Here is a 26,746-nt window from a genome sequence, read left to right as displayed (position 1 = left end):
GGGATTTCAGTGTGACACAGAGTTGAGAGTAGAATGTAACTAGTTTCATTTAACTGTGATGGAAGAAGGGAAAGTATACCAGATTGGGCCAAGAAGCGTGTGCTCTGGCTCCTATCTAGGTTAGCCGCACTAGTTACATTAGATGATCCCTTCCCCAATCTTCTTGGCATTAACATTCAATAAATTTGGATAAATTCTCTGAGTCCAGTGGCTTTCAGATTTATCCCTTACTGTGATCCACAATAAGAAGTACATTGTATATTATGACCTAGTTCACCTACCTTTATAGATTTGTATGTAAATGTTATATCTATATCTCACTATATTAATATCACTCATAGTAAGATATGCTGGACATAAACCACACATACATATATGTGAAATGAAACAAAGTTTTATAAAACAATAGTTACTCTCCTTACCTCTGGTGCATTATGATATCTTTTATTCTATTTCATTAAGAAAAAGCTTGTCAGTTTCCACTAAACTGACTTTATGACCCAGTTTGACAGTCACCTTAACACACAGAATTGGTGACGGTCATATCACCTTAACTAGGCAGTCCTGCACGCTGAAGAACTGCCTCCAGTTGAATGCAGATAACTGCAGAACTCTGATTCCCGAAAGAGAAATTTAAAAATTCTGTACATACCAGTCTACATATTGAAGGAATACGCTCTAATTTTAGTGAAAAATTATGACACACTAAATAAAAACAATGCCTAACTACTGCTAAGTCACTGCTAAGTCACTTCAGTCGTGTCCGACTCTGTGCGACCCCATAGACGGCAGCTCACCAGGCTCCCCCATCCCTGGGATTCTCCAGGCAAGAACACTGGAGTGGGTTGCCAATTCCTTCTCCAATGCATGAAAGTGAAAAGTGAAAGTGAAGTCGCTCAGTCTTGTCCGACTCTTAGCGACCCCATGGACTGCAGCCTACCAGGCTCCTCTTTTCCTGGGGTTTTCCAGGCAAGAGTACTGGAGTGGGGTGCCATTGCCTTCTCCAATGCCTAACTACAAGTACTCTCTATTAAGCTCTGCATAACTGAACTTTGGTTTTTCATTTTTCTATAAGCGAAATTATTTTTGAAACTTCTTTTCACCTGTTAGATTGGCTTTTAACTCTTCAAGCAGAGGAATCTAGTGTTTTGATAAATGAGTCATCTTTTTTTTAAAATTAATTTTTATTGGAGTATAGTTGTTTTACAATATGGTGTTAATCATCTTCTGTTTATAAACAACACTTTTAAAAGTTCCTGTGGCTTATGCCAGAATATTTTAAAAGAGCCTTTGATTTTTTTTAAATATTAACTTTTAAAAGCACTGTTAATAATAAAACACTTTTGGGAATTCCCTGGTGGTCCCATGGTTAAGACTCTGTGCTTCTACTGCAGGGGGGCCTGAGTTCGATTCCTAGTCAGAGAGCTAAAATTCTGCAAGCTAGGTGGTGCAGCCAAAAAAAATTATACAATGCTTTCCTTCTACTTTCAAAACCCATTTGGGGGAAAATACCATAACAAGATTTTAGTCCTTGCATCTTTTACCCTGTCCTCTAATCCTCTGTTGCAGTTTTGTTAGAATGCCAGGGATTTCTTGTGTCTCAGACAGTACACAAGGATGTGGGGTAATAAGTGATTCATTTAGGTTCCTTCACACTACAGTCTAAGGGAGGGAAAATTGAGTCTAACTTCCCAAGCATTGTTCCCTCTGTGACTTTAGTCACACTTTAGTTATTTAGTTGCTAAGTTGTGTCCGACCCTTGGAAACCCCATGGACTGTAGCCCTTCAGGCTCCTTTGTCCATGGAATTTCCCAGGCAAGAATACTGGAGTAGCTTGCCATTTCCTTCTCCAGCGGATCTTCCTGACCCAGGGTTTGAAACTGTGTCTCCTGCATTAGCAGGCAGATTCCTTACCATGGAGCCACAAGGGAAGCCCCTTTAGTCACACATACTTATGCATATAAGTGACAACCACAGGTATTAAGGGTAGTTCCAATGGTTCAACCATTAGGGAATATTTTATTTATATGAGAAAAGCTCCAGAAAGATTTTCTTTAAAAGGTTACATTATTTTAAAAAACTCCTTAAACATGTATTTATTTGGCTGTGTTGGGTCATAGTTGAGACACTCAAGACCTTTCGTTGCGTCGTGTCAGCTTTTCTAGGTGTGGCACCTGGGCTAAGTTGTTCTGCAGCATGTGGGAATCGTAGTTCCTCCACCAGGGATTGAACTTGCGTCCCCTGCCTTGGAAAGTGGATTCTTAACCACTAGACCACCAGGGAAGTCCCCAAATAACTCCGTTTCAGATCACATTTCTAAAACAGAAGATGGTTATGGTTTGCATATTTTAAAAAAGGACAATCTCCATTTACTAGTTTATCATATGTAATATATAAAGAACTTGCCAATATAAAAATTATACCTCATCTATTCTTACCATCTCATACGACTTATAACAAATTCTAAACAACATTCTGAATGGGTTAAAACTTAGATATGGCTTATTTCTATTTATCTTTTATTAGACCTTTGTTTAACATAAACCTCATCTAATGGCACCAAAAAGACCTGCGACTACTTGGGTGCTCTGTGAAATTGGAGCATGTGGATGGCAACGTGGTCCATTTATTTGCCTTTGTGTTCGATTTATATCTTGAAACTTTCTTATCAACTTTTAAAAAATCATCACATTATCTGTGCTATTGAAAATTAACCCTCACCAATAGCACTTGGGATCAGTGGAAAAGATCCAGATAATTCCATTTACAGGGCAACAATTTCAGGCTCTATGTTTACAGTTTTGGAACCTCTACCTGTCTCTCCCCACCATCTTTTTTTTTTTTTGAAATATGATACAAACTAATCTTTCCAGTATATGCAAGTATATACTACATTGTTGAAGAGCAATCAGAATTTTTTCTTAAGAAAAATCCCTTTCTCAAGATATATTCCGATTAGTTTACTTTCCAATATCCAGGTAAGCACATCGTGCTATTCCTGAGGCTTTTTTTTATCGTCCACGCTGATCCAAATCAAACAGACCTTTAGAGTGTGCTGACAATGACGTCTTCATTGAATATGATCGCTGCTGAGCTTCAGCTCCCTGTTTGCTCTGTAAGTCTGTGCCAAGATCTTGGCCTTTAGATGTTCCCAGAATCCCTGGAAACATCAGTTATTTGTTTCTAAGTGTAAGTCTTAGGATGGGCTTGCATCCACAACAAGATATGAGGATGAACAAAGCAGTGTGAATCTCCTACTGGGTTAGACTTTCTTTACCGTTTTACCACAGGGCTCAGAGCCAGTTAGAAGAACAGAATTTTAAGTATTACTCCTCACTGGTGCTTTCACAAAATATACCAGAATTAAAACAGAATAAAAGGATTTGCTTTAATAGGATCCATTTTTTTCAATCTTTGGTATTAACGTTTTTCTTAAATGTTAAAAGTATTAATATTTCTAAATTCTGAAAGATATTGATGGGAACTCTGAAAAATGACTCACATTGTTTAACTTTCAAAATACGAATTTAAAAAACTACTCTTCATATCCTAGTCTGATGTCTTAAAGAAATCAGCAGGGTATCATACAATAATCCTAACACTCAAAAAGAGCTTTATTTAAGTATCATAAAGGGTATAAACATCCTGGTGCTATCATTAGAAAGTACTAAGAATGCAGGCAGAAATAACATTTCACTTCTATTAGAAGACTTCAAAATAGGACACAGGTCATTGATTCCCTTCTCTTTTGGCTACATTTTGAATCATAGAACAAAGGCATTAAAAAAAACAAATGGATCCTTTGGAAAAACAAAGAAGAAAGTCAACAGCAAGAAGCAAGTATATCTCCCATCAGCGGCAACAGGGCTGGGGAGGTTTGTTAGCGAACATGGAAGCCACTACCCCCTTCTCCACTGGCCCTCTGGTGTGTGCCAGCCTTAGTGCTGGGCAGGAGGGCACTGCAGCCTGTGGAGAGGCAGACAGTGCTTCTGGCTCCAACTTGCTCCTTAGGCCAAAGTCCAGGCAGGAGTTGGCCTTGTGGGGTTCCTGTCATCCTGCCAACCCATGGCACTCCAGGGACACTGCTAGGGGAATGCTGGCCAAATCCTGCATGAGAAGTCACCTTCTTCACATTCTCTTCCATGTCAGGGGTTAGACTGAAGGAAACCCCTTCTGTCAGGTTTTATGGTGTTTGTGCACTAGCCCAGGAGAAGGAAGGGAAAGAAAAGAAAGCAAATGGTTTAACCTCACAAAATAGAAAGAATTCTTCAAAGTAGTTGATCTTGGAATGAAGCCCAACATCCCCAAATCTCAGCTCAGTTTGCTCTTTTGCCATTCACTGCTGGTTTTTAGAAATTTAAATAATTATGACCCCATCTACAGTGGGCCATCGTATCACTGCTTTCTCAAAGAGAGTAGTCCAAAGTCACAGTTGCACAAATACAGAATAATCTACGCAGCATCTGACAACAGTCAATATGCAAAGCATATTCAGATGTATATGAGGTTATCATAGCATGGACAGACATTTAAAATGCAGATATTTAAAGAGGCCCTCATTTGCCATACTTATGGCCATAAGTAGGAAATATTACTCCAAAACAAGATGTGTGGGTAGATGCTGAAATGAACATTTACATATTATTCCGTATACAGAATATAGATTTCAAAAACCAACATGATCATCTCACACACACACAGTGTCTCTTCTGAAAAAATAAAGACAGTGCATTTCCAGGGAATGAGTATATGAATTTTATTGCACTGTTTAAAAAGAAAAGTAGAAATCATAATCTTACATAATTCCTTCAAATGGATCAACTGAGACAATTTCTCAATGCTTCCTTAAATTTTTACACCACACTGAACTCCAACAGGTTTTTTGTTTTAAGGTAAACCAGGTTTTTGGTTCTTCCCTGTGGAGAAGTTACTTTCAAGTCAGTGAAAGTTCTTGGCCCATGATTAAAAGTCTTTGCCAATTAGTACTCAACAACTTCAATTCATTTTTTTCTGGTTCAAGATGAGTAGGAGCCTAATAAGGCTGTGATAAAAGGGCAAAAGGCACTGAGAGCCAAAAGCGGATTAATGAGCTCCTCCATTTATTTGTCTTCCTAACAGCTGAACTGTTACAACTATTGACACTCTTCAAAAGGTTCCGCTCTGAACCCTGTCCAGGCGCTGCAGGCTCCGATGGACATCTTCAAATCCAGAGAATGGAGGGGCAAGGGCTTCCCCTGTGTGGTGCCAAAACCAACAAAGCCCCATGGATCAGGTAATGAAACTTCAGCTTTTCCCCCTTTGAGATTTATTTACTGGCAGCTGACAAGGGGCAAATTCAGCTCGAATTGTGCAGTCAAGGCCCTGTCAAGCTTTTAGAGGCACCCTTGTCTTGAAGCACCTTCATGACTGGCATTTCACTCAAAAGCCCTCGGCACTGGCCCTTAACAGCTTATGACATCACAAAGGACACTCCAGACAGATGCCTACATGGCATCCTGCAGCATTTTAAAAGAGAATTAGTGGTTTTAATTATGGTCGTAGTATGAAAGGGAACCATGCAAGCTCCACAGGAGACCTTTGATCAGACCCTTTCGCTAGTACAATGCCACGGAACTGTGACTATTCCTGGTAAGGGGCCTTTTCTTGCTGAATGACTCACCAGTGATCTTTGAATGCAGACAAGCTTCTAGCCCTCCCTCTTCATTAGTGAGCATTTCTATACAGGGGCCTATATAGTGCTTGGAGTTTAGGAGCTATACAATTGGGGGAAAAGAATCCCTACAGATTCAGGCCTCTACTTAGGAAGTGCTGAAGGACTCTGAGTGACTTTATTCATTAAAACAGGTTGCTATTAATTAACTGTCATAATAAAATAAAGAACTATTATTTGCATTTCTTACTATGTTCTCTTTAGTAATATGTATAAAAGATGCTTGTAACAGAAATGAATTTATTGAACCACTTCCCCACACCCCTGAACCCCCACTGCCCCCCCTTTTGGCAGCAGGAAGCCTCCTAATTATTGGGTCCAGATTTATGAGTCCAAATAGAAGTAAAACATGAATATAAAATTAATTAAGGAAAGACAAAATCCTTTTTACTTGCCAGTTTAAGCAACTGAAAAAAAAAAAAGCAAACAATTAGCTTTACTTTTTTAGTGATTTCAGAGAATGATCGAACACAATAAAACCTTAACTTTTTTCCAAAATATCATCTGGTTGGTATTTAGTTTGAAGTGTGAGATTATGTAACAACTACAGCTACTCAAAAAAAAAAAAAAAAAGAAAGAAAACCAATGCCCCCCCCATCCCCCGTACCCCAAACAGTACTCTAGCTTGAAGTGTAACAAGATTTATTAAAAAAAATAATAATAATTTCATTTCTGGGAGCCAGAGAATGTCTTTGGTCTGGTATTAATATTTTAAGAATTTAATTTTAATACCAATCCCAATAAGCAGGGCCCTTAAGATTCATGGTCGATATTTTAAGTATATGAAAATAGTTCATTCTTTGCTAGAATTTAATCAAGCAAGTCATTTGATGAAAGGTTGTGTAAGTAGGAAGATTTTTCAAAATATTCTCACTGAAATGCTAATTCAGTAACACAGGCTAAATAGAATTTGTGGAAATAGCACATCTCAGTTTCTAACTCCGCCGTAAAACAGTACCGTTACTGTTTTACTTATAACACCATGTTACTTATATCTGGGAGATGACCTAGTCTTCCGTTTTTTAATGCCATTTCTTTTCTTGGAGGAAAAACTTTTGGACTTGGGAATTTTGGAAGCTGAAAGCTGAGCCGGTTTTTCACAGTTTGCTGTCTCAGCCATTTTTCATATTTCTCAGACTTCGTAGTTCCTTTCTTAGGTGCTTTAGAGCAACTGAAATATCGGCCAGCTGGGGATCATTCTGGGCCTTGCGAGTGTAGAGACGGAAGTGTCTGATGGTTTCAGATAACAAGACTTCAGGGTCTGCACTTCTTTCCTGAAGGCGCAGCATCCGTTCACAGGAGATGGCGTAGTTCTTGTGCCAATTCACCGGGTGTTCCTTTCGTAAATAGACAATCTCCTTATAAAGCTGGAAGACAGCAAGAACACTGACATTCCATTGTTATCCCTTGACTTTTTAAAAAAGACTAGAAAACACAAAGGAATTAATAACACAGGGAAAAATAAATGCAAGCAGCCTGTAGTAAAAATCTAATCGTTGCTAGGCCATGCAGAAAATGCAAGGATGATACTGTAATTATTACAGTAGCAGGAGGCAAATGCATTTCATATAAAGCTGTTTCTGGGGTTTTTTGGATGTTGCGGAGGGAACTTTAGACACACTGGGTCAGGACAGAATGCTCTTCCTCCAGAGAGATGTTCTGGGAAAGGGATTTGGTTCTAATTCATGGAAAGCTATTTACTCAACAGGCAGAAAGGTTGAAACTCTAAATTTAGCTATTAAAGAAAAAAAAGTAACTTTCTTTAGAAAACTGCGTGGAAAAAGAACTTGAAGAAATTTCAATTTTGTCCCTCATTTTTACATAAAATTCTCTCTACATTATAAACAACAGTATTAACAATAGTAGCAATAGAAAACCTCTAACAAATCCAGCATCCAACAGGCTGGGCATAATATAATTTAAGTGACATCCTTAAAGTGAGATGTTGAAAATCTCCAGTGTCCTAAAATAACAATTTTCATAGTTAAAACTCTGCCCCCAGGAATTCAGAATTTTGTCTTTCAATATCAGATATAGTGTTGATTGGATAGAATTAGAATCTTTAATATTGAGTTTTCTAGAGGAAAAAGATAAAAAATTAACAAATAAACCAAAAAAGTAGATGCAAATCTACAAAACAATATTATGCTTGCTTATTGGGGAATTTCACAACCTTCTTGGGGATTATCAAATTGAAGTCAAATCCACAGGCACAGGACAAGTAATGATGCTTTCTCCAGGGACAAGGGCTTTTTGAATTAGAACTATACTCATTACATCATTCGTTGAAAGGGACCCAATTATATTATCTGTTTCCCCAACTCCTACTCTAGAGTAGACAAATGCATATCCAGTCTTTTTCAAAACAACATCCCCATGAAAAATTCCCCAATCTGTATTTTTTATGTCATTTTGATATTTAATAACTCTTAGTCCCGAAGTTGCCTTTTAAAGCTATTTTCCCTTTGCCTTCACTCCATAAAATAGGAAAGAGTCACCTCGTACTTTTCATAGACTTCAAAGCTATTAAGTCAGCATTTTATTTTCTTGGTAAAATGTCCAAAGCTTCTCTACTTTTTCTCATAGTCTTTTTTATTTTCCCTACCTGCTGCTCCTCTTCCTGAGCCTCCCTCCAATGAGGGACATGTGTAAAATGCATGGCAGGCTGCCCTGCACAAAGTCGGTGCTCAGGAACTGCTCAGGTTGTTTTCTTAGCCGTTTTCAAAATCCTGATTAGATTTTGCAGTGCAAGATGGATGCCAGCAACTCAGTAAGCACTTTCCAATGGCTCAAGAGAATAAGAGGCTCACTCACGACCTCCCTGCTACGTCTTCGGACATCAGAACAGCCATACTACCCTTTTCTAAAACACTCTGATCCTGGTGTCTCATCAGCTCATTCTGGATGGGCCATTAGTCACATGTGCTGTATCTTAAGAAGCTAACAGTCATTTTTCATCATGTGGGAATTGTATTTCCTCCTCTAAGCGTGAATCTTTGTGACACTAAGTTCAGTGGAACATATTCTAGTTTGGGGGGCATCTTCAGTGTATCAACTGTATTCCTAAAGATAACAGATCATTCTTGCTTTCCCAGTACACCTGAACTTAATGTTCTGGATAACTATTGAGCAGGACAATGTAAATAATAACAAAAATATCTTCTATACCTAACAAGAATGTTCTTGAAAAACCTGTGCGAGGACGTGATTTGTGTTGACTCATCAAGTATTTGAGCTCCTTTGTCTTGCAAATGATGTCACATACCTGGAGACACACGTGAAGGAGATACCTATAGACTATGTTACAGACTTGTGTTCACTGAACAGAGTAATGCCTGCAGGCCCAAAGGGACAATAAATCCATGAATTGGCTTTAGTGGTGGCCTAACGACTGACCACGGAACAGATCACTGATGAGAACATAAAACAGTACTAAGTCTCGGATTCCTCCCAACTAAATACGACTTGTTTTTCACAGAATCACAAGGTATTAGAGATGAAATGGATCTGACATGGCCAGGATGTGAGAGATTATCTATAAAATTTACAATCCACTTTTTTTTTTGAAAGAAAAAATAGAAAGGCCCACAGTTAACAGAGAATGGTGGAGCAGGCCTTGAACAGGGACTCCCTGACTGCCAGTCAGAACTCCAGAACACTGCTTCCTGTATCTAGTCCCTGGCTGTCCTTGATGGGCACCTCGGAGGTGTCCACCTCTATCCCTGTGGTTTCCTGCACCACATGTGTCTGGCTGGCTTCCTCTGATCTTTCAAGATGACACTGCAGTGACATCTCCTGTGGCAGCTTTCCCTCCCTTCTGCGCCAGCTTTCCCTCCCTTCTGTGCCACCTCTCCCCAGGAGGCTGTGCTCATATGCCTCTCACTGTCCCGTGGCACCCCTGCACAGCTCTTGTATTTCTCACTACTAACAGGACTTTATCTTATATCTCCCTCTCTGGCGTGTGCCCATTTGACAGCAGGGCCAATGCCTGATCATCTCCATCACAGTATTTGGTACAGACTGGGTGCTCCATAAATGCTCTGTGAGTAAATGAATACATGAGTAAACCATGGACCAATAAGCACACAACTGAGGAGTAAAAGCTGTCACACTAATTGGACACCATGCTATTTTGACTCAGTCCCAAACAAATGCCTTGGCTGAGTAGATCCACAGCAGCCCAGAGACAGCATAAATAATCACTTGCTAGACATACAGCTCCTGGGCTCCGTTCTCACTGGCTTTTGCCAGGATGTCTGTTTCCTATACTGCAGGCTCCAAGACTATCTCAGAAGGCGGGGAAGAGGCCAGTGCTATAAATCACAGAAAAGCAGGGCCTTGTTAACACAGTGCTACAGCAAAGCAAGCCTCTGGTCTGTACCCTCGTTCCCATCACAGAGGACCAGCTAAGCAAGAGCCTTAGCGTGCCTGGCTGTCTGGCTTCCTGGGGTTATTCTCCACGACCCTTTCTCTCTCTCATGAAATCTCAACCAGCCATGGTCCGATCGTTTCAAGTGTTGCCAGGGTCATGACTTTTGTATAGAGGGCGACCCATCAGAACGGCTTTTTAAGAAAATAAAGCCATCATCTTAGTTTCCTATTATTGTTGTAACAAATCAGCACAAATGTAGTGCTTAAAACATAGCAGTTAAAACAATATAAATGTATCATATATTTCTAAAAGGCTCTAGAATCTGTTTGGTTTTTTTTTTTTTTTGCCTTTTCTAGCTTTCAGAGGCTGCATGCACTTCCTAACTTGTGGCCCCTTCCTCCATCTTTCAGGCCAGCTACCTGGCAATCTTCAAATCTCTTTCTGACCTCTGCTTGCAATGCCATGTCTCCTTCTCTGACTCTGACCTTCCTGCCTCCTTCTTCTAGGGACCCCTGTGATTATATTAGGCCCACCTGGATAATCTAGGATAATCTCCCCACCTCAGGATCCTTAATCACACCTGCAACGTGCCCTTTGCCGTGTAAGGCCACATATTCACAAGTTCTGGAGATGAGGACATGAACTTCTTACATTATTTTGTCAACCACGGTCATTTACTTTAAATATTATTTGAGAGACACATGACTGTTTTTCCATTTGTACTGATTTATAATGCCAAATAAAGCTGGAAACAAAAAAAGTAAAAACTCTGTGATACACTCTCTTTACATCCCAAACAGTCACCACTACCCTCCCACCAAATGTATTTATATATGTAAAAGTGCAACATACGTTATAGGCGTGAGTGTAGAGTTGAGCTTTCACATTTGAAGGCAAACTTGCACTTTCTGCCAGGTTAAAGATGAAGAACGGTGTTTTCATCCTGGGAGTGGGAGGGTGTTCACATCAATTTCACATTCAAAACTAAATCGGCCAGACTTTTCCATTGATGAGGATCATACAGAACCCTTTATCGTATTCTTTTCACTTCTTTCATATTCACAGAAGTTTACTCTGAACCAACAGTAGCCCTCCCCCACCCCAAGACGCTGCATTCTGTTCATCATCACTGTTGTGCATCACCTTCCCTCCAGATGTACATCTTCACTGTGCAAGAGCAGCTGGGAGGGGAGACTTGCTGAGTCTGTCAGCACATCCCCGAAGATACCCATCACGACGGCTCATGCCGTGTGTGACCAGTTCTTCAAAGGTGGCTGGACTCTTTGACCACATGAACTCATCCGAATTGTATTCAGCACTCCAATTAAATCAATACCTGCCCGAATAATGACCTGCTTTCTTCATGTGATTTCTCCCCAAGCTTTCCCACACTGTCACACTGAAGAATCGTGCAAACATTTGGTATATCTTTGATTAGTCCCTCAAAGCAAGTATTTGTTCTTATAACCGGGTTGATAACTTGAAATATGCAATTTTCTGACATTTCCAAAACACTACTACAAACACTTTTTTGTAATTGTTATTTTGTCAAGAACCATATTTCTTGACAATTAAAAAAAAATCCTCTTTAAACATATTACACCCTAACTCAATTTCTGGTGCACTCAGCCCCTGGCCCAGAGTGGGCATCAATCCATTTTTCCTGGAGGAAGTACTTCATACTTGGTACCCCTGTCTGCGCCACTTAGGCCTTTTACATTTTAGGCCAAAGTCTGTTAGTTAGTGTTAGGTATTTTGAATATTTTAAAATAATGGCAGGAACACAGAGAGACAAGAGCATCACTGTGAAGTGTTCATTTCACATAGGAACAGGGAAGTCCAGCATCTAGCACGTGAACAGTCAAATCTCTTGGAATATGTCTGTCTGCTCCACTGACAATAGGAACTGTGTTGTATTCCAATGTGTAGCCTCCAAGCCTAGCACGGTGCCTGGTTTCTAGGAAGTTTTCAATAAGTGCTTAAATAACTAACTAGCACATTACACATGGGACAGGGTGGTAATTATCAATCTCTCCTTAATCAATTACACTGACTTTGGTTTAGTGGAGGCGGGAGAGCACAGGAGTGATGAATGTTCCAGTCAGAGAGAGGTGAATTTTGGACTCTATTGGTAGAGCTGTGCGGCCTACAAGTAACCTCTCTGCCTTCAGTTCGTTCTTTTTGTAAAATGGGGTAAGATTGACTTCTCCACAGGTTGTTGTATGGATGAAATGAGATTATGCCTTAGTAACAATTAGTACAATGCCCCAAACAAAATAATCGCTCATAAATATTACTTTTATTATCACCATGCCCCACTGCTCCCCAAATGAAAACTGCCACAAGCTACTTCTACTACATTAAAAGTAGACTGCAAACTGAAAGTATAAGTTAGTCACCTTGCTTGCCACATCTCTTCATTGGCCACAGATTCCCAGGAAGAAGGATCAAACCTGTAGTTAGAAGAAAATGGTAACATTTTCCTGCCAGTTACCTTTATTATTACGGACATGTCATTTTTGTTTTATAATCTTACAAGGCAAATAAAATAGGTTGCATCTTGAAGAACAGATAGAGACCAAAGTAACAAACTTATTCCCTTAGAAATATTTGATGGTTAGGAATCTGAGGTTTTGGTAAATGCATTTGTAATTTGCATGATGAGCCCCACTGCCTCACAGGAGCACACTAAAGCTCAGTGGGAAGAGGCTGGAGGCTTCCCGAGAGCTGTCAGGCGGGCAATGGGGTAGGGGTGAGGCCTGGGTCCTTCTGTGGGCACAGCTGAAAGCCATAGAGCTGTGAGAAGAGGGGACTCCTGGCTTTGATAAATCGTTGTTGGAGCTAGGATGCTGCTCAAAGAGCACTGGCTAAACCGTTTGCCGATTTTTTCCCACTTAATTAAAATTTCTCTTAGCATGTATCTACTTTGACAAAATGGAGGCAGTGAGTGATGCTGTGTATCTGTACTGTCATCGGCTGTTTGGAGAACAGGGGATTTTCCAGCTTTTCCTCACAATGGTCACAGAGTACTTTGATATACAACTACTTATCCAGCTCTGGCTGGAGCACAGCAGTGGGGTCTGTTTGCTCATATCGACTCAGAAATCTTCGGTAGCATTTGTTCATATGATTTTGAGTGTTGCTCTTGAATATAGGCTTATAGCTCAGTTGGTAAAGAATCTGCCTGCAATGAAGGAGACCCCAGTTTGATTCCTGAGTCAGGAAGATCCTCTGGAGAAGGGATAGGCTACCCACTCCAGAAGTCTTGGGCTTCCCTTGTGGCTCAGCTGGTAAAGAATCTGCCTGCAATGCGGGAGACCTGGGTTCGATCCTTGGGTTGGGAAGATTCTCTGGAGAAGGGAACAGTTACCCACTTGAATTATAAGCAGTAATTATCTAATCTTTGCATAATTCATTATTTAATTTAAAAAATAGGCAATAGAGAGCCTATCTTTAGATGGTGACTCATTTTCCATATGGGAGAGAGTCAACTATAGGTAGAGATGCTTCCAGGAAGACTAATCAAAACAACAGAACGAGGCTAACGGCAAACAGTTGTGAAGAAAAAGTTACTTAAATCCCAGTCTTCCTACAGAGAAGTGATCTGCCATTCTTTTTTTTTTTTTTCTTGTTTTGGCCACACCATGTGGCATGTGGGATCTTAGTTCTCTGACCAGGGATGGAACCTGAGCCCTTTGCTGTGGAAGTGGGGAGTCTTAACCACTGGACCACCAGGGAAGTCCCTGATCTGCCATTCTTGAAGAAAACAAATAAAAGTGACAAGTTTATGTGGGTGGAGACTATTAGGGACAACAGAATGAGCTTTAAAGCTCTGCTTCAGTTCACGAATCTCTCCCACTTTTAGGGTCTGAGGTACAGGATGACGGACCATGTGGCATTACAAGAGCTGGATGTGGATGGTGGCACATATCTAACTACGTGGTGCCCACTTAACCATCACTGCCTTTCCTCCACCTCTCCATTGTTCTTCAAGCCTGAGGACAAGAAATATAAGTTCTCCTTCTCTATCACGGTACTCTGTGGGCAGCAAATAGCAATATTAACTACTAATAAAAAACAAAAAAAAATCTAAAAAATTAAAAGGCATTTCAAAATTCAGTGAGTTTTTTAGGCACACAAAACCGCTACACACTGATGGCAAACAACTGCCCTCCATACCTTCCATAGCTTTCAGTCCAGTTGTAGATATTTCTCGTAAGTTTAATCCACTCCTCAGGGTTGAATACAATCTCTGAAGAAACTAATTTGTCACAAGAACCCCATGGCCAAAGTGAATAATTCTTTTTCCAGGTTGGGTCGCCTTCGTGAATTCCTATGCAAACAAACGTTTCTTTTCTATTGAAGACAGAAAAATATGTATTATCAGCTTAAGGTTCTAAATGCCAAATACATATAACTCAGGAAGGGTCATTTTTTACTCTAAACCTCAGTTACCAATAAACTATTTGTGAACATTTTGGTTTCTTTAAATCTCTGCCAGTAGATTGCTTTAAATTTATATTAGTGGGGGAAAAAAGCTGTCTGGAGATTGAAGGGAAGCACACAGACATAAATAATAAAACCTACCTGTTTTTGACACAGAAATCAGAAGAAATCAGGTGGGGACAAAGGGACAAACACAAGGAAAGAGTCTGTGGTTCTGTCTCATGTGTAAATAGACATATTATTTGCTACCTTCTAAATTTTATAGGTGGAAACATGTCTTCGTATTAGTAGTACTACTAATACTAGTAGTCTTTCTGTCCTCCAATTTCCATTGCATTTTACTTTTAATCTCTTTTAGCATTATTTTATTGAACCTATGATTTTCATTTACAAATCCTTCTGAGTAGCCCAGAAGTAGCCTGAGGATAGGCTCTTTATCTCTAAATTAATTCTGAAATCTAAACATGGAACAACTATCTGAAGACTCTGAACAGTAAATGGTAGAAAGAAGATTGAGGGAAGAAAGCAGAATTCTGAGTTCCACCAAATCCGTGGTGAGTTTACTCCTGTTCATCTTCCAGGATTACCTGGCCTGAACTCAAGGAAGCCTGAAACCCAAAATACATACCAAGTGAGAACAAAAAGATCTCAAGAGAAGCCTTCCTCTTGCTTTTTTCCTGACTCCAAGGAGCAGGAAAAGGAACTTGTAAGGATTGAAAGAGCAGAGGAAATCCCCAGAACTTTTTCCTTTCCCTCTTTCCCTGGGCACCAGACAGTACTGTGCCAGCAGCAGAAGCAGCAGCACAGTGGCAGCTGGGCAGGTTCCTGCAACTCTGTGGAAGTGGACGCTGCTCGCTAACCAGAGGAGCCGTGGTTCCAAAGATTGGGAGCAAACTCCCATTACTCCTCCACTGGATGGGCTTCATACAATTTTAGAAAGACAGAATGTGTGTCAATGAACTTGAAGCTAGATCAAGAGAAATTGTATAATTTAAACAAAGAGGAAAAAATACTTAAAGTATAGAGTCTTAGGTACCTGTGGAACAATATCAAAAGGTCTAACACTGGAGTCATCAGAATCCCAAAAGAAGAGAAAAAAGGTGGAGCAGGAAAAGTACTTAAAGAAATAACGTCAGAAAACTTCCAACTTTTGTGAAAGACATAATCGTTTAGATTCACGAAACTTAGTAAATCCCAAGCAGGTTAAACTCAAAGAAATTCATGCCCAGATACATCATAATCAAATTGCTTAAAATTAAAGACAAAAAATCTTGAAAGCAGTCAGAGAAAAACAACACATTTCATACAAGGTAAACGATGATTTGAATAACTGCAGATTTCTCAACAGAAGCCATGCATGGCAAAAGGATATAAAATAACACTGTTAAAGTGATGAGAGAAAAAAAAGAACTATCCAACCCAGAATTACATATCCAGAAATATCCTTCAAAAATGAAGGTGAAATAAAGACTTTTTTGGGTAAAGAAAGACTAAGAGAATTCACTGCTAACAGTCTTGTTCTGAAAGAAATGCTAAAGGACTAACTTCAGAAGGGAGAAAAATGATACAAGATGGAAAGCTCGAACACCAGGATTGAAGGAAGAGCAACAGATCTGGTAAATATCTGAACAGATATCTAAGACTACTTTTTCTCTTAAATTAAAAAACATATGTTGAAAACAAAAATCATCACATGTCTAATATAACATGTTTGACAACACAATCAAAAGTGGAGTAAAGGAGCTTACACGCCAGTAAGATTTCTACAGTTCACTTGAAGTAGTAAATTGGTTTAGTCACTAAGAGATGTCCGACTCTTGTGACCCATGGACTATTGCCTGCCAGGCTTTTCCATCCGTGGGATTTTCCAGGCAAGAGTACTAGAGTGGTTTGTCATTTCCTTCTCCAAAAGTAATAAATAGATTGTGATAGTTAAATATGTCTGTATACTGTAATTCTAAGAGCAACCACTGAAAAAAATTTACCAAGAGACACAGTAACATGGAATGCTAAAAAAAAATCAAATTATCCAAAAGAAAGCAGGAAGGGAAACAGTGGAATGAAAAACAGAAGACCAAACGGAAAACAAGTAATAAAGGGATAGATGTACATCTAAAACATGTCAATATTTACATTAATGCAAATGGTCTGGATATAAATGAAATGATAGACAAATTGTCAGAATGGATAATAAAACAAGAGTCAAATATGTGCTATCTACAAGAAACCCACTTTAAACATGACGTAGGTGGCTAAAAGCATAAGAAAAAAAAAAGATATGCCATGAAAACCCTAATCAAATTAAAACCAGTCAAAAACCCCAGAAGTATTTTTCTTTTTGTAAATACAGAAAAAGGTGCAAATGCAATTAAATGAAGAAAGAATATAAATGTTTTCAACAAATGATATTAGGACAAATAACATTCATAGGCAAAAATATCTTTTCTAAGCAAGCCCCTTGTAAAAATTAACTCAAAAGTGATTTTTGATCTGAGATATAAAACATAAAACTGTAAAAATCTTAGAAGAAAACATGAGATAATCTGTGTGACCTGGCATTAGGCAAGAGTTGTTTGACAGGAGATCAAAAAGTATGATCCATAAAAGAGAAATATGATAATTGGATTTCATCAAAATAAAAATTACCTGCAAAAGACACTTTGAAGAGAACAAAAAGACTAGGAAAAAATATCACATGTTTAATAAAAGATTTGCATCTAGAATAGACACAGAACTCTCAAAACTCAATAGTAAGAAAACAAACAATCCAATAAATCCAATAATCCCACTCCTAGGTATGAAAACATATTCATACACAAACCTGTACATGAATGTTTATAGCAGCTCTATTCACAAATAACTGGAAACAGCCCAAATGTCCTTGAATAGATGAATGGATAAACTGCAGTACGTCTATACAAAGGAATATTACTCAGTAACAAAAAGGAATAAACTATTGATACACAACAATAACTTGGAAGGATCTCAGAGGCATTTTGCTAAAGTAAGGGATGCTAGTATCAAAAAGTCACATACTTTATGAGTCCATTTATATGACATTCTGGAAAAGGTAAAACTACAGTAACAGAAGAGGCCTGGCGTGCTGCGATTCATGGGGTCGCAAAGAGCTGGACACGACTGAGAGACTGATCTGATCTGATAGTAACAGAGGATAGATCCGTGGTTCTGAGGGCTAGGGGTCTGGGCACAGTATAACAACAAAGGAGCAGAAAAAGGGAGTTTCTGGGGTCATGGATTTGTTTTGTATCCTAACTGTTCTATCTACTTGGCAAATTCTTTCTTAGTCTTTGAGTCTCCAAAGTTCATCCATACCAGTATTATCATGCTTACCAGCTGATACTATAACTTATCTGTTTCACATTTAAGGCATCACTTGACATCTGTCTCAAAGATGGTAACAGCAGGGATCACACCCATCCATCTGCAGCTAGTACAGGTGTTGGGACATTTTTAATACCCAAAGTTTATTAAATAAATGCTGAATGAATGCCCCTCGGCAGAATTAATTGCTTCCTCATCCATGGTCCCAGAACATTTGGCTTACACTGTCAATTAAGTCATCCATTTAGTAAACACACATTGAACATTTACTGTGTCTTACACTTTACAAGGCTTTGTTAGTACAGAGCTTACACCATTATGGCTAACTGTATTCATATCTATGTATATATACAACTAGATTGTAGTCTACTTAAATCTGGAACTGAGTCTCACTTTATTGCCTAATACAAACGGATAGATAGTAGGTTCAATTAGTGTTTAAGACGTTCAATTAAATAAACTGCACCAAAAATGCCTATTTGGAGATGTTGTTAATATTTTATTCCAAAATAGAACAATTAATTATTACTCCACAGCACATTTATACCTATTACCTTCATATGACTTCATGAGCCACAGTAAACTTCAGGTTCTGAACACCAAAGTACCACTTCATTATGTTCTTAGTAAGGGACAGTTTAACTTTGGAATTTATAAAAATTTCTGAAATCCTCTTTATAAGAGAATAGAAATTATGAAATAAGTTTGCTTCTTCAGGCTCTGGACAATCCCAAGCATTTCAGGGACAGGAAAAATATTCAACAGTATACCACTGAAGGAGTTATTTATTCTTGACCTTAACTATGAATAATTTTATGTTCTGAAGTATAATTCACAATTCTCATATGTTATCTCAGTCAGCATAACTGTAGGTGTTTTTCTTATTTATAAAAATGCCTTATCCTTTAGAAAAAAATCCTTGAGCTATTTTTATATAGTGATTATTCCCAGAAAACATTTGCATTAAACTTAAAAGGGGGCCATGGTGTTGATCAGGGGGAAACTATAATTGCTTGTGATCTACCTGCAATGATTTCAAGTAGGCAGGCACATCTCCAATTTCTCTGAATTGTACTAAGATCTTATTTGCTATTCTTGCTAATCTGTCTTTATTTTTCCTTTACCCAGAACAATAACATTTATTTCTGCCTGGTCTCATTTATGCACAGATATTCAATTTAATTACAAAGATAATCTCACCGGTGACAGGGAAATAGGTATAGAAAATTGGTCTTTTGGATGAAGCACAGCTGCTACATAAACAATTTTAGAAAAGCTTAAGATTTTAGAAAAGCTATTATATGAAAAGAATGCTTACTGTTTATTTACTTCAAGAAAATGATAAAGATTAAATGTGACCATTCCACTAGATAATATTCCTTCTACAGGATTCCACCGGTTCCCAGGAAACTTGACGCCTGGTAAATGCTTTGCCATCTTGGGTAGATACCACTCATAAGTCATCATCTGCCAGAAAGATAACATGTGATATCATGCTTTTAATATGTTTCTTTAAAAAGAACCAAGTTTATCAAGGATGATGAAAAAGTTACCAAATGTGGGTTACTCATTAAATATAAACATAATTGAAAAATACATACAAATGCAACCAAGGTATGTGCCACTATTCTTCTAATGACTCAGACCTTAGATTTTATGTCTTAAGTTATAATTATCAGCTATCAATAAAATCAGCACCTAGTTTATGACCAGAAGGACCTCCTGTTCTTATACCTAGGGAGTCTACTGAACTTTGAGAACCAGCTTAAGCATCACTTCCTCTAGGATGTCCTCCCCAGTTTTCACAGTAGAACAAGATGCTCCTGTAGCACGATGTACCTACCTTGATTATAGCTTCTAGCCTATTCCTCACTAGACTGAGAGCTCCTATAGGAAAGAGACTGTATATTTTCACCTCCTTGCCTCTGCACCTAGCACAATGCCTGGCACAGAATAGTTCCCAAACTATGTTTGCTGAAGCTGAAATGCCTTTTTGATAGCCAGACTAGACAACCTAGGCAAAATAAAGAGATGTGTCATTACTCTGTTCTTTCATTCATTCATTCAGAAAACAAAAACAAGTAGTGCTTGACCTACAGTGAAGAAGATATAATCCCTGCCCTTGAGAAGTTCAATCACATAACCTAGGCGTCAAAGTTAAAAACCCCTTGGCTAATAATCTGAATTTATTAATAGCTCCAAGTTAATTACATGTCCTTACATATTCTTTTGGTTAAAATAAATCATTAGTATTAATTTTTTTTAATTCTATACTTAATATATACTTCATCCTACAATTTTATATGTACAAATTTCAGTTTTTAAAGAAGACTTCATTAAAGTTTGGATATCATCACTTGAGCAATTATGTTTATGTTTTACCTGTCTCTACAAGTCATTTAACTAGAAGTGACAAATTAATTTTAATCTAAGTATGTAGAGGGTGCTTCCCTGGTGGTAAAAAATCCACCTGCAATGCAGGAGACGTGGTTTGATCCCTGCATTGGGAAGATCCCCGGGAGGAGGGCATGGTAACCCACTTCAGTATTCTTGCCTGGAGAATTCTATGGACAGAGGAGCCTAGCAGGATGCAATCCACAGCGCTGAAAAGAATTGGACACGACTTAGCTACTGAACCACAACAACATATTGGAAATACTCAAAAAGTACTTATTGAATTAGAGTTTATTTCCCAATAAGTTTCAGTATTTGAGAATCAAAAGTCAAAGTCAAAGTCGCTCAGTCATGTCCGACCCTTTGTGACCCCATGGACTATACAGTCTCTCCAGGCCAGAATACTGGAGTGGATTCCTTTCTCCAGGGAATCTTCCCAACCCAGGAATTGAACCGGGGTCTCCTGCATTGCGGACAGATTTTTTACCAACTGAGCTATAAGGGAAGCCCCTATTTGAGAACAGTAACATTCATTAAATAACCACTTTGTACTAGGACCTTACTGTTTCTCATTCAATTCTCATAATAACCTTAGGTGAGAATAATTATTTCTGATACTGTTGATTGCCCACTCAACAGCCAATCCTTCTTTTCAGCTAACACAATCCTGGTTTTAATCAGGGAGTTACAGTCATTCTCCTTTGCTAGTGAGTAGTTTTTGGAGTAGTCATGTGACCCAATACTGGTTAGTGGGGCCTGAATAAAGGTCTGGCGGGGGCATCTGGGGCACATGTTATTCCCAATACAGAGAGAGAGAGAGAGAGAGAGAGAGAGAGAGAACTCAGAAGAAGCACTTTGCATGCAATGTTTAGAACCAGGCATCCTTCAATTCAAGAGACCTGCAAAAAAGCTACCCTAGAACACGGCCATCATGGAATTGCTTGTATTATCAATCCTAAAAGCTCCTTTCTCCAGACTACTTGTTTTGTGAGATTAAAAATCCCATAGTTTAAGCTACTCTTAGTGATTTTGTTTCTTACATTCAAAAGCATCCTAACTTACTTATCTAATGATTATTTCCATTTTATAGACAGGGAAACAGAAGTTCTGAAAGGAAAACTCTTTAGCCCTAAGTCATACATCCAGGAAGTGAGAGGATAAGGATGTGAATTCAGGTTGAATTAACTTTGAAATCCAAGCTTCTCAACCATAGTACCTGTATTTAAAATCATGGTATACCATATTATTAACAAATGATCTAGCTTTTGTCAGATTCTAGATCATTTTAATCAAGACCAAACGAATCATCAGTGTACATGACATAAATGCACACTGCTTATAAAAACATGTGTGATTTTCAAATTTCCCTATATTTGCAAATCTGTTTAAAGTGTTGTCAAATTTTTAAATTATTTATTAATTGAATGAAATTTATTCAATAAGTATTGTTTTTTCAAAAAATTTTTAAAATCAGTATTGTGCCTATAATTTGCTCAATCAAACTAATAGTACTTTTTCGAGGTTAAGAATTTCTATTTTCCTGATGACTGTTCTAAAAAGAGTGGAGATAGATTTGTTCTCTTTAACTATTTATGGCTTAAACAATAAATCCTATAGTTTAAATACATTTTTTTTTAGTTCCAGAAGATTGTTTTAATAGACCTTGAAATTTTCACAAGTCCTTTCCCAACATACTTTTGTCATAAGATCTACAAAATTTACAAATTCTATAACAGAATTGTGGTTAATAATTTCTATTTTGAGTGAAATGTTTACTTACTTGCAGTATGACTTATTTTATAGTCAGCCTAATTTATTTTAATCTCTGGACCAGGGGGCAGTGTTAATTTGAATGGCTGAGCTGATTGGATGTAAAAGAACAATTTAAAAATAAATTTACAACACAGTATTGTCATGGTCTGCCATGGGAACTAGAGACCTAGGATGTTGTTTGAATCTGAGACATATTAATTCTTAAAACACTCAGTTTAAAAAACAAAGAAGAAACACATGACTTATCCTATTAGTTACAATAAAGGAAAGAATGTGATATATATTTTACCTCAGAGTGATCATGAAAACTGTACCCATGCACTGTTAAAAAAAAGAAATAGTTCTTTAAAATACACATTTTAAAACAATTGCTACTACTATATTTTAAGTATATTTCTCACATACTTACTTCCTGATCCACTAATGAAATATCTGGCCTCAGTCCCTCACAATAATGCATGTAACGGAGAGAATTCCCTGGCAGATCTCCTCTGAGTAAGATAATTGCATCACGAGGCATGGAGGATAGAAGGTTCTTTGCAAATTTATCAATCACATAGTTGGTCCTTTGGTCACAAATGCTAAATAAAAGGATTTAAAAATATTAAAATAGCAACACATTGTTTTGGTTTTAATAAGACTAGGCTTATTCCCCACTCCATTCCTTTCCCATTATACAATCTACACTTAGTGTTTTAAATATTCTAACATATCTTCTAAGAGGACACATATATTTCAAAGGGAACACTACTAACTGGAGAAAAAATGTAGAACTAATTGTGCTAGTGAAAAAAATCAGCGTACTGCTTTACTTCTGGAATTTATAATCATTTCCATAAAAAGGGAACAAGTTAGTACTCAATAATGAGTACATTTTACCCCTAAAAACATATCCAATTTCACTAAGAAGAAGTAAGGTGTCTAATTCCACTTGGAGTATAACGTAATTTCATGTTAATTCCATTTAGTTCAAAGGGATTTTCAGAAACGCAAAAAGGAAATTTGCCAGTTTCTGGCATACATTTGCACATTTGTCTGACTCTCTTGCATGTAGAGGTTGATCCTTTCTACCACTTCCCTGGACCACTGGCTCTCTGTGTTCCTCTCTCCTTTCTAGACTGAAGCTGATTATCACTAGGGGATGAGCCCAATGAGAAAGAAGGGAAGGAATAATTTGCTGAGATATTTACTTCTCTTCAGCCATTATTTACTGTTGCCAACAATAGCAGTATAGCTCTTTTCGATGATGAAGTGGACTTTATAACTTCAAAGGAAAAACTGGCATGAATTCTCAGAGCCTTCCACAAAAAAAGAAAACGAATACAAGAGAGAAAAAGCATCAAATAACTGAACAAGTAATGTCCTTCCTCTTATTATCAGGTCCATTACATGTAACGGTGATAAGAAACACAGCCTAAAGGTGAATCATTGAGTTAGCATCACAAAGCAAATTAATACTTCCAGGAACAAATACTATCCCTGCCTTTTAACTGATGATGCAAATGTTTCCTACTGTGATGCCCTACTTTGCAGGGTGATGCCTCACCTTTTGCCACCCAGCAAAGTTCCATTCACCTGGGGGCAAAAAAGAATCCAAATCAAACCAAGCCACCCAGTCTGTGCAGGCATCCCTGGTGTGGAAACTGAGTTGCCCTGAAGACCTGAGCCAGGAGAAGAATGGGATAAAAGAGGGGTGGGAAACACACTATGGGCCTGGCAAACCCTTCCCGAGCCAGTTATGGAGTTGTATCAGGAATCTGCCTCCCCTTCCCGAGCCAGCTGTGGAGTTGTATCAGGAATCTGCCTCCCCTTCCCGAGCCAGCTGTGGAGTTGTATCAGGAATCTGCCTCCCCTTCCCACAAGGCCTCCTGGTGACACAGAGTCCCTAGCATGGCTGCTCCTCAGCATTATAAAGTACCAATCAAATCTCACTATAACAAAACTCCAGCAGACTCTTCCACTTCTATAAAGTCTATTCAATATTACTGCAAATAAATGAATTATCATCTAAGTCTTTACATCTTTTATGTTTGACTGACATTTACATTATAATGGTCATTAAGCAGATTTTGAAAAATACAAACAACACTAATAATGCATAAGGGTTAAGAAACTTTCAGAACTTTGAATATTCAAAATATTTAATATACACTACTACAGAGTATACTAGATAAGGGCCAAGGATTACTCAAAAGATAAATTCTTTGAAGCACAAAGTGAATTATTTTAGGGCATACAAAAAAAGCCCAAATTGGGACTTCCCTGCCAGTCCATGAGATGGTTGGATGGCATCAATGACTCCATGGACATGAGTTTGAGCAAGCTCCAGGAGTTGGTGATGGACAGGGAAGCCTTGCCTGCTACAGTCCATGGGGTCACAAAGAGTCAAACACGACTAAGCGACTGAACTTAACTGCCAGTCCATTGGTTAAGACTCTGTGCTTCTACACAGAGAGTGCAGGTTCGATCCCTGGTTGGGGAACTAAGATCCCACAAGCCTAGTGGTATGGCAAAAACAAACAAAAGCAAGACTTCAAATGTCTTTACTCTCCATCTAAGTGGTATTTTAGATCATGGAATTTTACATATACGCCACAGAGCTTGCTCAAACTCATGTCCATGGAGTCACTGATGCCATCCAAGAGTCTACAAAGTAGCTCTAGGATCCCCTTTAGTGGAAAATACACAGGTAGTTTACACGCACCACTTGAACGCCTGTTTGCAATGCCCTGAAACTATATATCACTCATGCTGAGATTCTTATTCAAAAGTTTAACAACCACTGCATTCAGATCAAGCTATCTCACTTTGAAAGCTAGTGGAAGGTAAAGATAAAACAAAGCCCTAGAATCTAAATATCCCAACTGTCTCTGGCTGGAAAGCTACTTTTCATAAAAATAACCATGTATTACCTATAGTTAGAATATATTTGGCAAGTTACAAAAAGAATTGCTGAAAGCCATTCCAGATACTGAAGCCCGTTGGTGTTGAGCACTCGGTTACTCTCAGATACAAGGGCAGCCAAACCGATGCCAGCAAGGACAGCCACCACTGCATTGCTCTGCATCCAGAATCGTTCCACCTGTGAACGAGGCATGGGAACAGTGCATCCAACTGACTGTTTTATGTAATCAATCAGGTATTTACATATCTTAAAAATATACTGCATGCATCTAGTTGCTTATGCCTGTGTCATTTATGTCTTCTTAACTGACTTCCCCAACTCAACTCCACGTCACTTGATTTTTCCATTTTCAAGCATTCTTCCTTCCCTGTCTGACATGTGGATCTCCCTTTTTGGATCCACAAAGTCTTTTCTATACTGCATACTTAATCTTGAATTCTTTATCCTAATGTGCAAAGTTGAAGAGGTGGAGAAATGCTTTTGCTTAACTCCTGATGTTTCCTTCCATGAGAAGCCCCACCAGTATAACACTTTCCCTTCACTTATTTCTCCTAGAAGGACTGTAGGGACTGAGCTGACTGGACAGTTTGGGAGTTGGGCCTGAAGAGCTCTCCTCTTTCCTCTCTCTTTCTCTTGGAAGTGAGTTGCCCACAGGAAGTACTTGTCCAGGGGCAGACTCTGGGGTGAGGTGAACTGGGGAGGGAAGAGGCCCATCCTGAGCAGCACTGCTTGTGACTAGACTGTTCAGGGATACAGGATGAGAAGGCTCCAGTGCCCACAGGTATTAACCACATTCTCCAACCCCATCGTTATTGGTAACAAAGGTGATTCTCCCACCCAATGTACTGGTTTATCTTGTTCTCAACTGATTCAGAACTCAGGTACTCAAATAAGGTATTATTCATCAGGTCTCTCGGAAATATACACACATGGTTGGTTTTGGCTGCTATCTACATTTACATAGGTTCTGTTATAAGGAGAAGAAATACTCTAATCTCAGATATCGTAGTCAGGGAAAATTGAAATATACTTCCTGTTTTGTACAGGTGTGGACTGGTGAGGTAAGAAAATAAGGGAATATGTTGGTAGAGACCCTAAGCACAACCCATATTTCTTTGCTATTTAAAAAAGTTCCAGAAGAAATGTGAAAAAGAAAGTGAAAGTGTTAGTCACTCAGTGGTGTCTGACTCTTTGCGATCCCATGGACTGTAGCCCACCAGACTCCTCTGTCCATGGGATTCTCCAAGCAAGAATACTGGAGTGCGTTGCCATGCCCTCCTCCAGGGGATCTTCCCAACCCAGGGATTGAACTCATGTCTGCTGCATTGCAGGCAGATTCTTTACCAACTGAGCCACCAGGGAGGCTCAATCCCCTAAAACATTAAATTTAAATACGATTTCCAACTTCTCATCCTTCAACATGTAAAAACCATTGAAAACACTATAACTAAACCAGAAAGGAATATCCCTAAGACAGTCTTATTAGAAATCTAAACTTCAGGATACTGCTCAGTAGCCATAGCCATTGTATAACCAAATACCACCAACATCCCCCTCTAAAAAAATTAAAAACACCATTAATCCTAAAAAAGAACCACCAAAATTCAATACAATACCACAACCAACACCACCACTTACAATTAATGTGAAAGTGAAAGTGAAGTCGCTCAGTCATGTCTGACTCTTTGCGACCCCGTGGACTGTAGCCTACCAGGCTCCTTAGTCCATGGGATTCTCCAGGCAAGAATACTGGAGTGGGTTGCTATTTCCTTCTCTACAATTAACATGAGCCCCCCATAAATAG

At 38.7% G+C, this 26,746-nt stretch overlaps 1 protein-coding gene across 1 annotated transcript in view; it reads right to left on the bottom strand.

The window, feature by feature from the left end:
- Positions 1-6,339: 6,339 nt before the first annotated feature.
- Positions 6,340-26,746, bottom strand: part of TMEM260 (transmembrane protein 260) — a 70,483-nt gene continuing 50,076 nt past the window's right edge. Inside the window, 7 exon segments of the mRNA NM_001099139.2 lie at positions 6,340-7,077; positions 10,935-11,025; positions 12,482-12,535; positions 14,262-14,438; positions 19,189-19,337; positions 22,447-22,618; positions 24,950-25,119. Coding sequence (NP_001092609.1) covers positions 6,823-7,077; positions 10,935-11,025; positions 12,482-12,535; positions 14,262-14,438; positions 19,189-19,337; positions 22,447-22,618; positions 24,950-25,119 — 1,068 coding nt within the window. The 3' untranslated portion in view covers positions 6,340-6,822.

Source organism: Bos taurus, chromosome 10, assembly GCF_002263795.3.
Source record: "Bos taurus isolate L1 Dominette 01449 registration number 42190680 breed Hereford chromosome 10, ARS-UCD2.0, whole genome shotgun sequence".
Lineage (NCBI taxonomy): Eukaryota > Metazoa > Chordata > Mammalia > Artiodactyla > Bovidae > Bos > Bos taurus.
The sequence above is the reverse complement of the archived record's forward strand: the minus strand, read 5'-3'. Positions and strand labels throughout refer to the sequence as shown.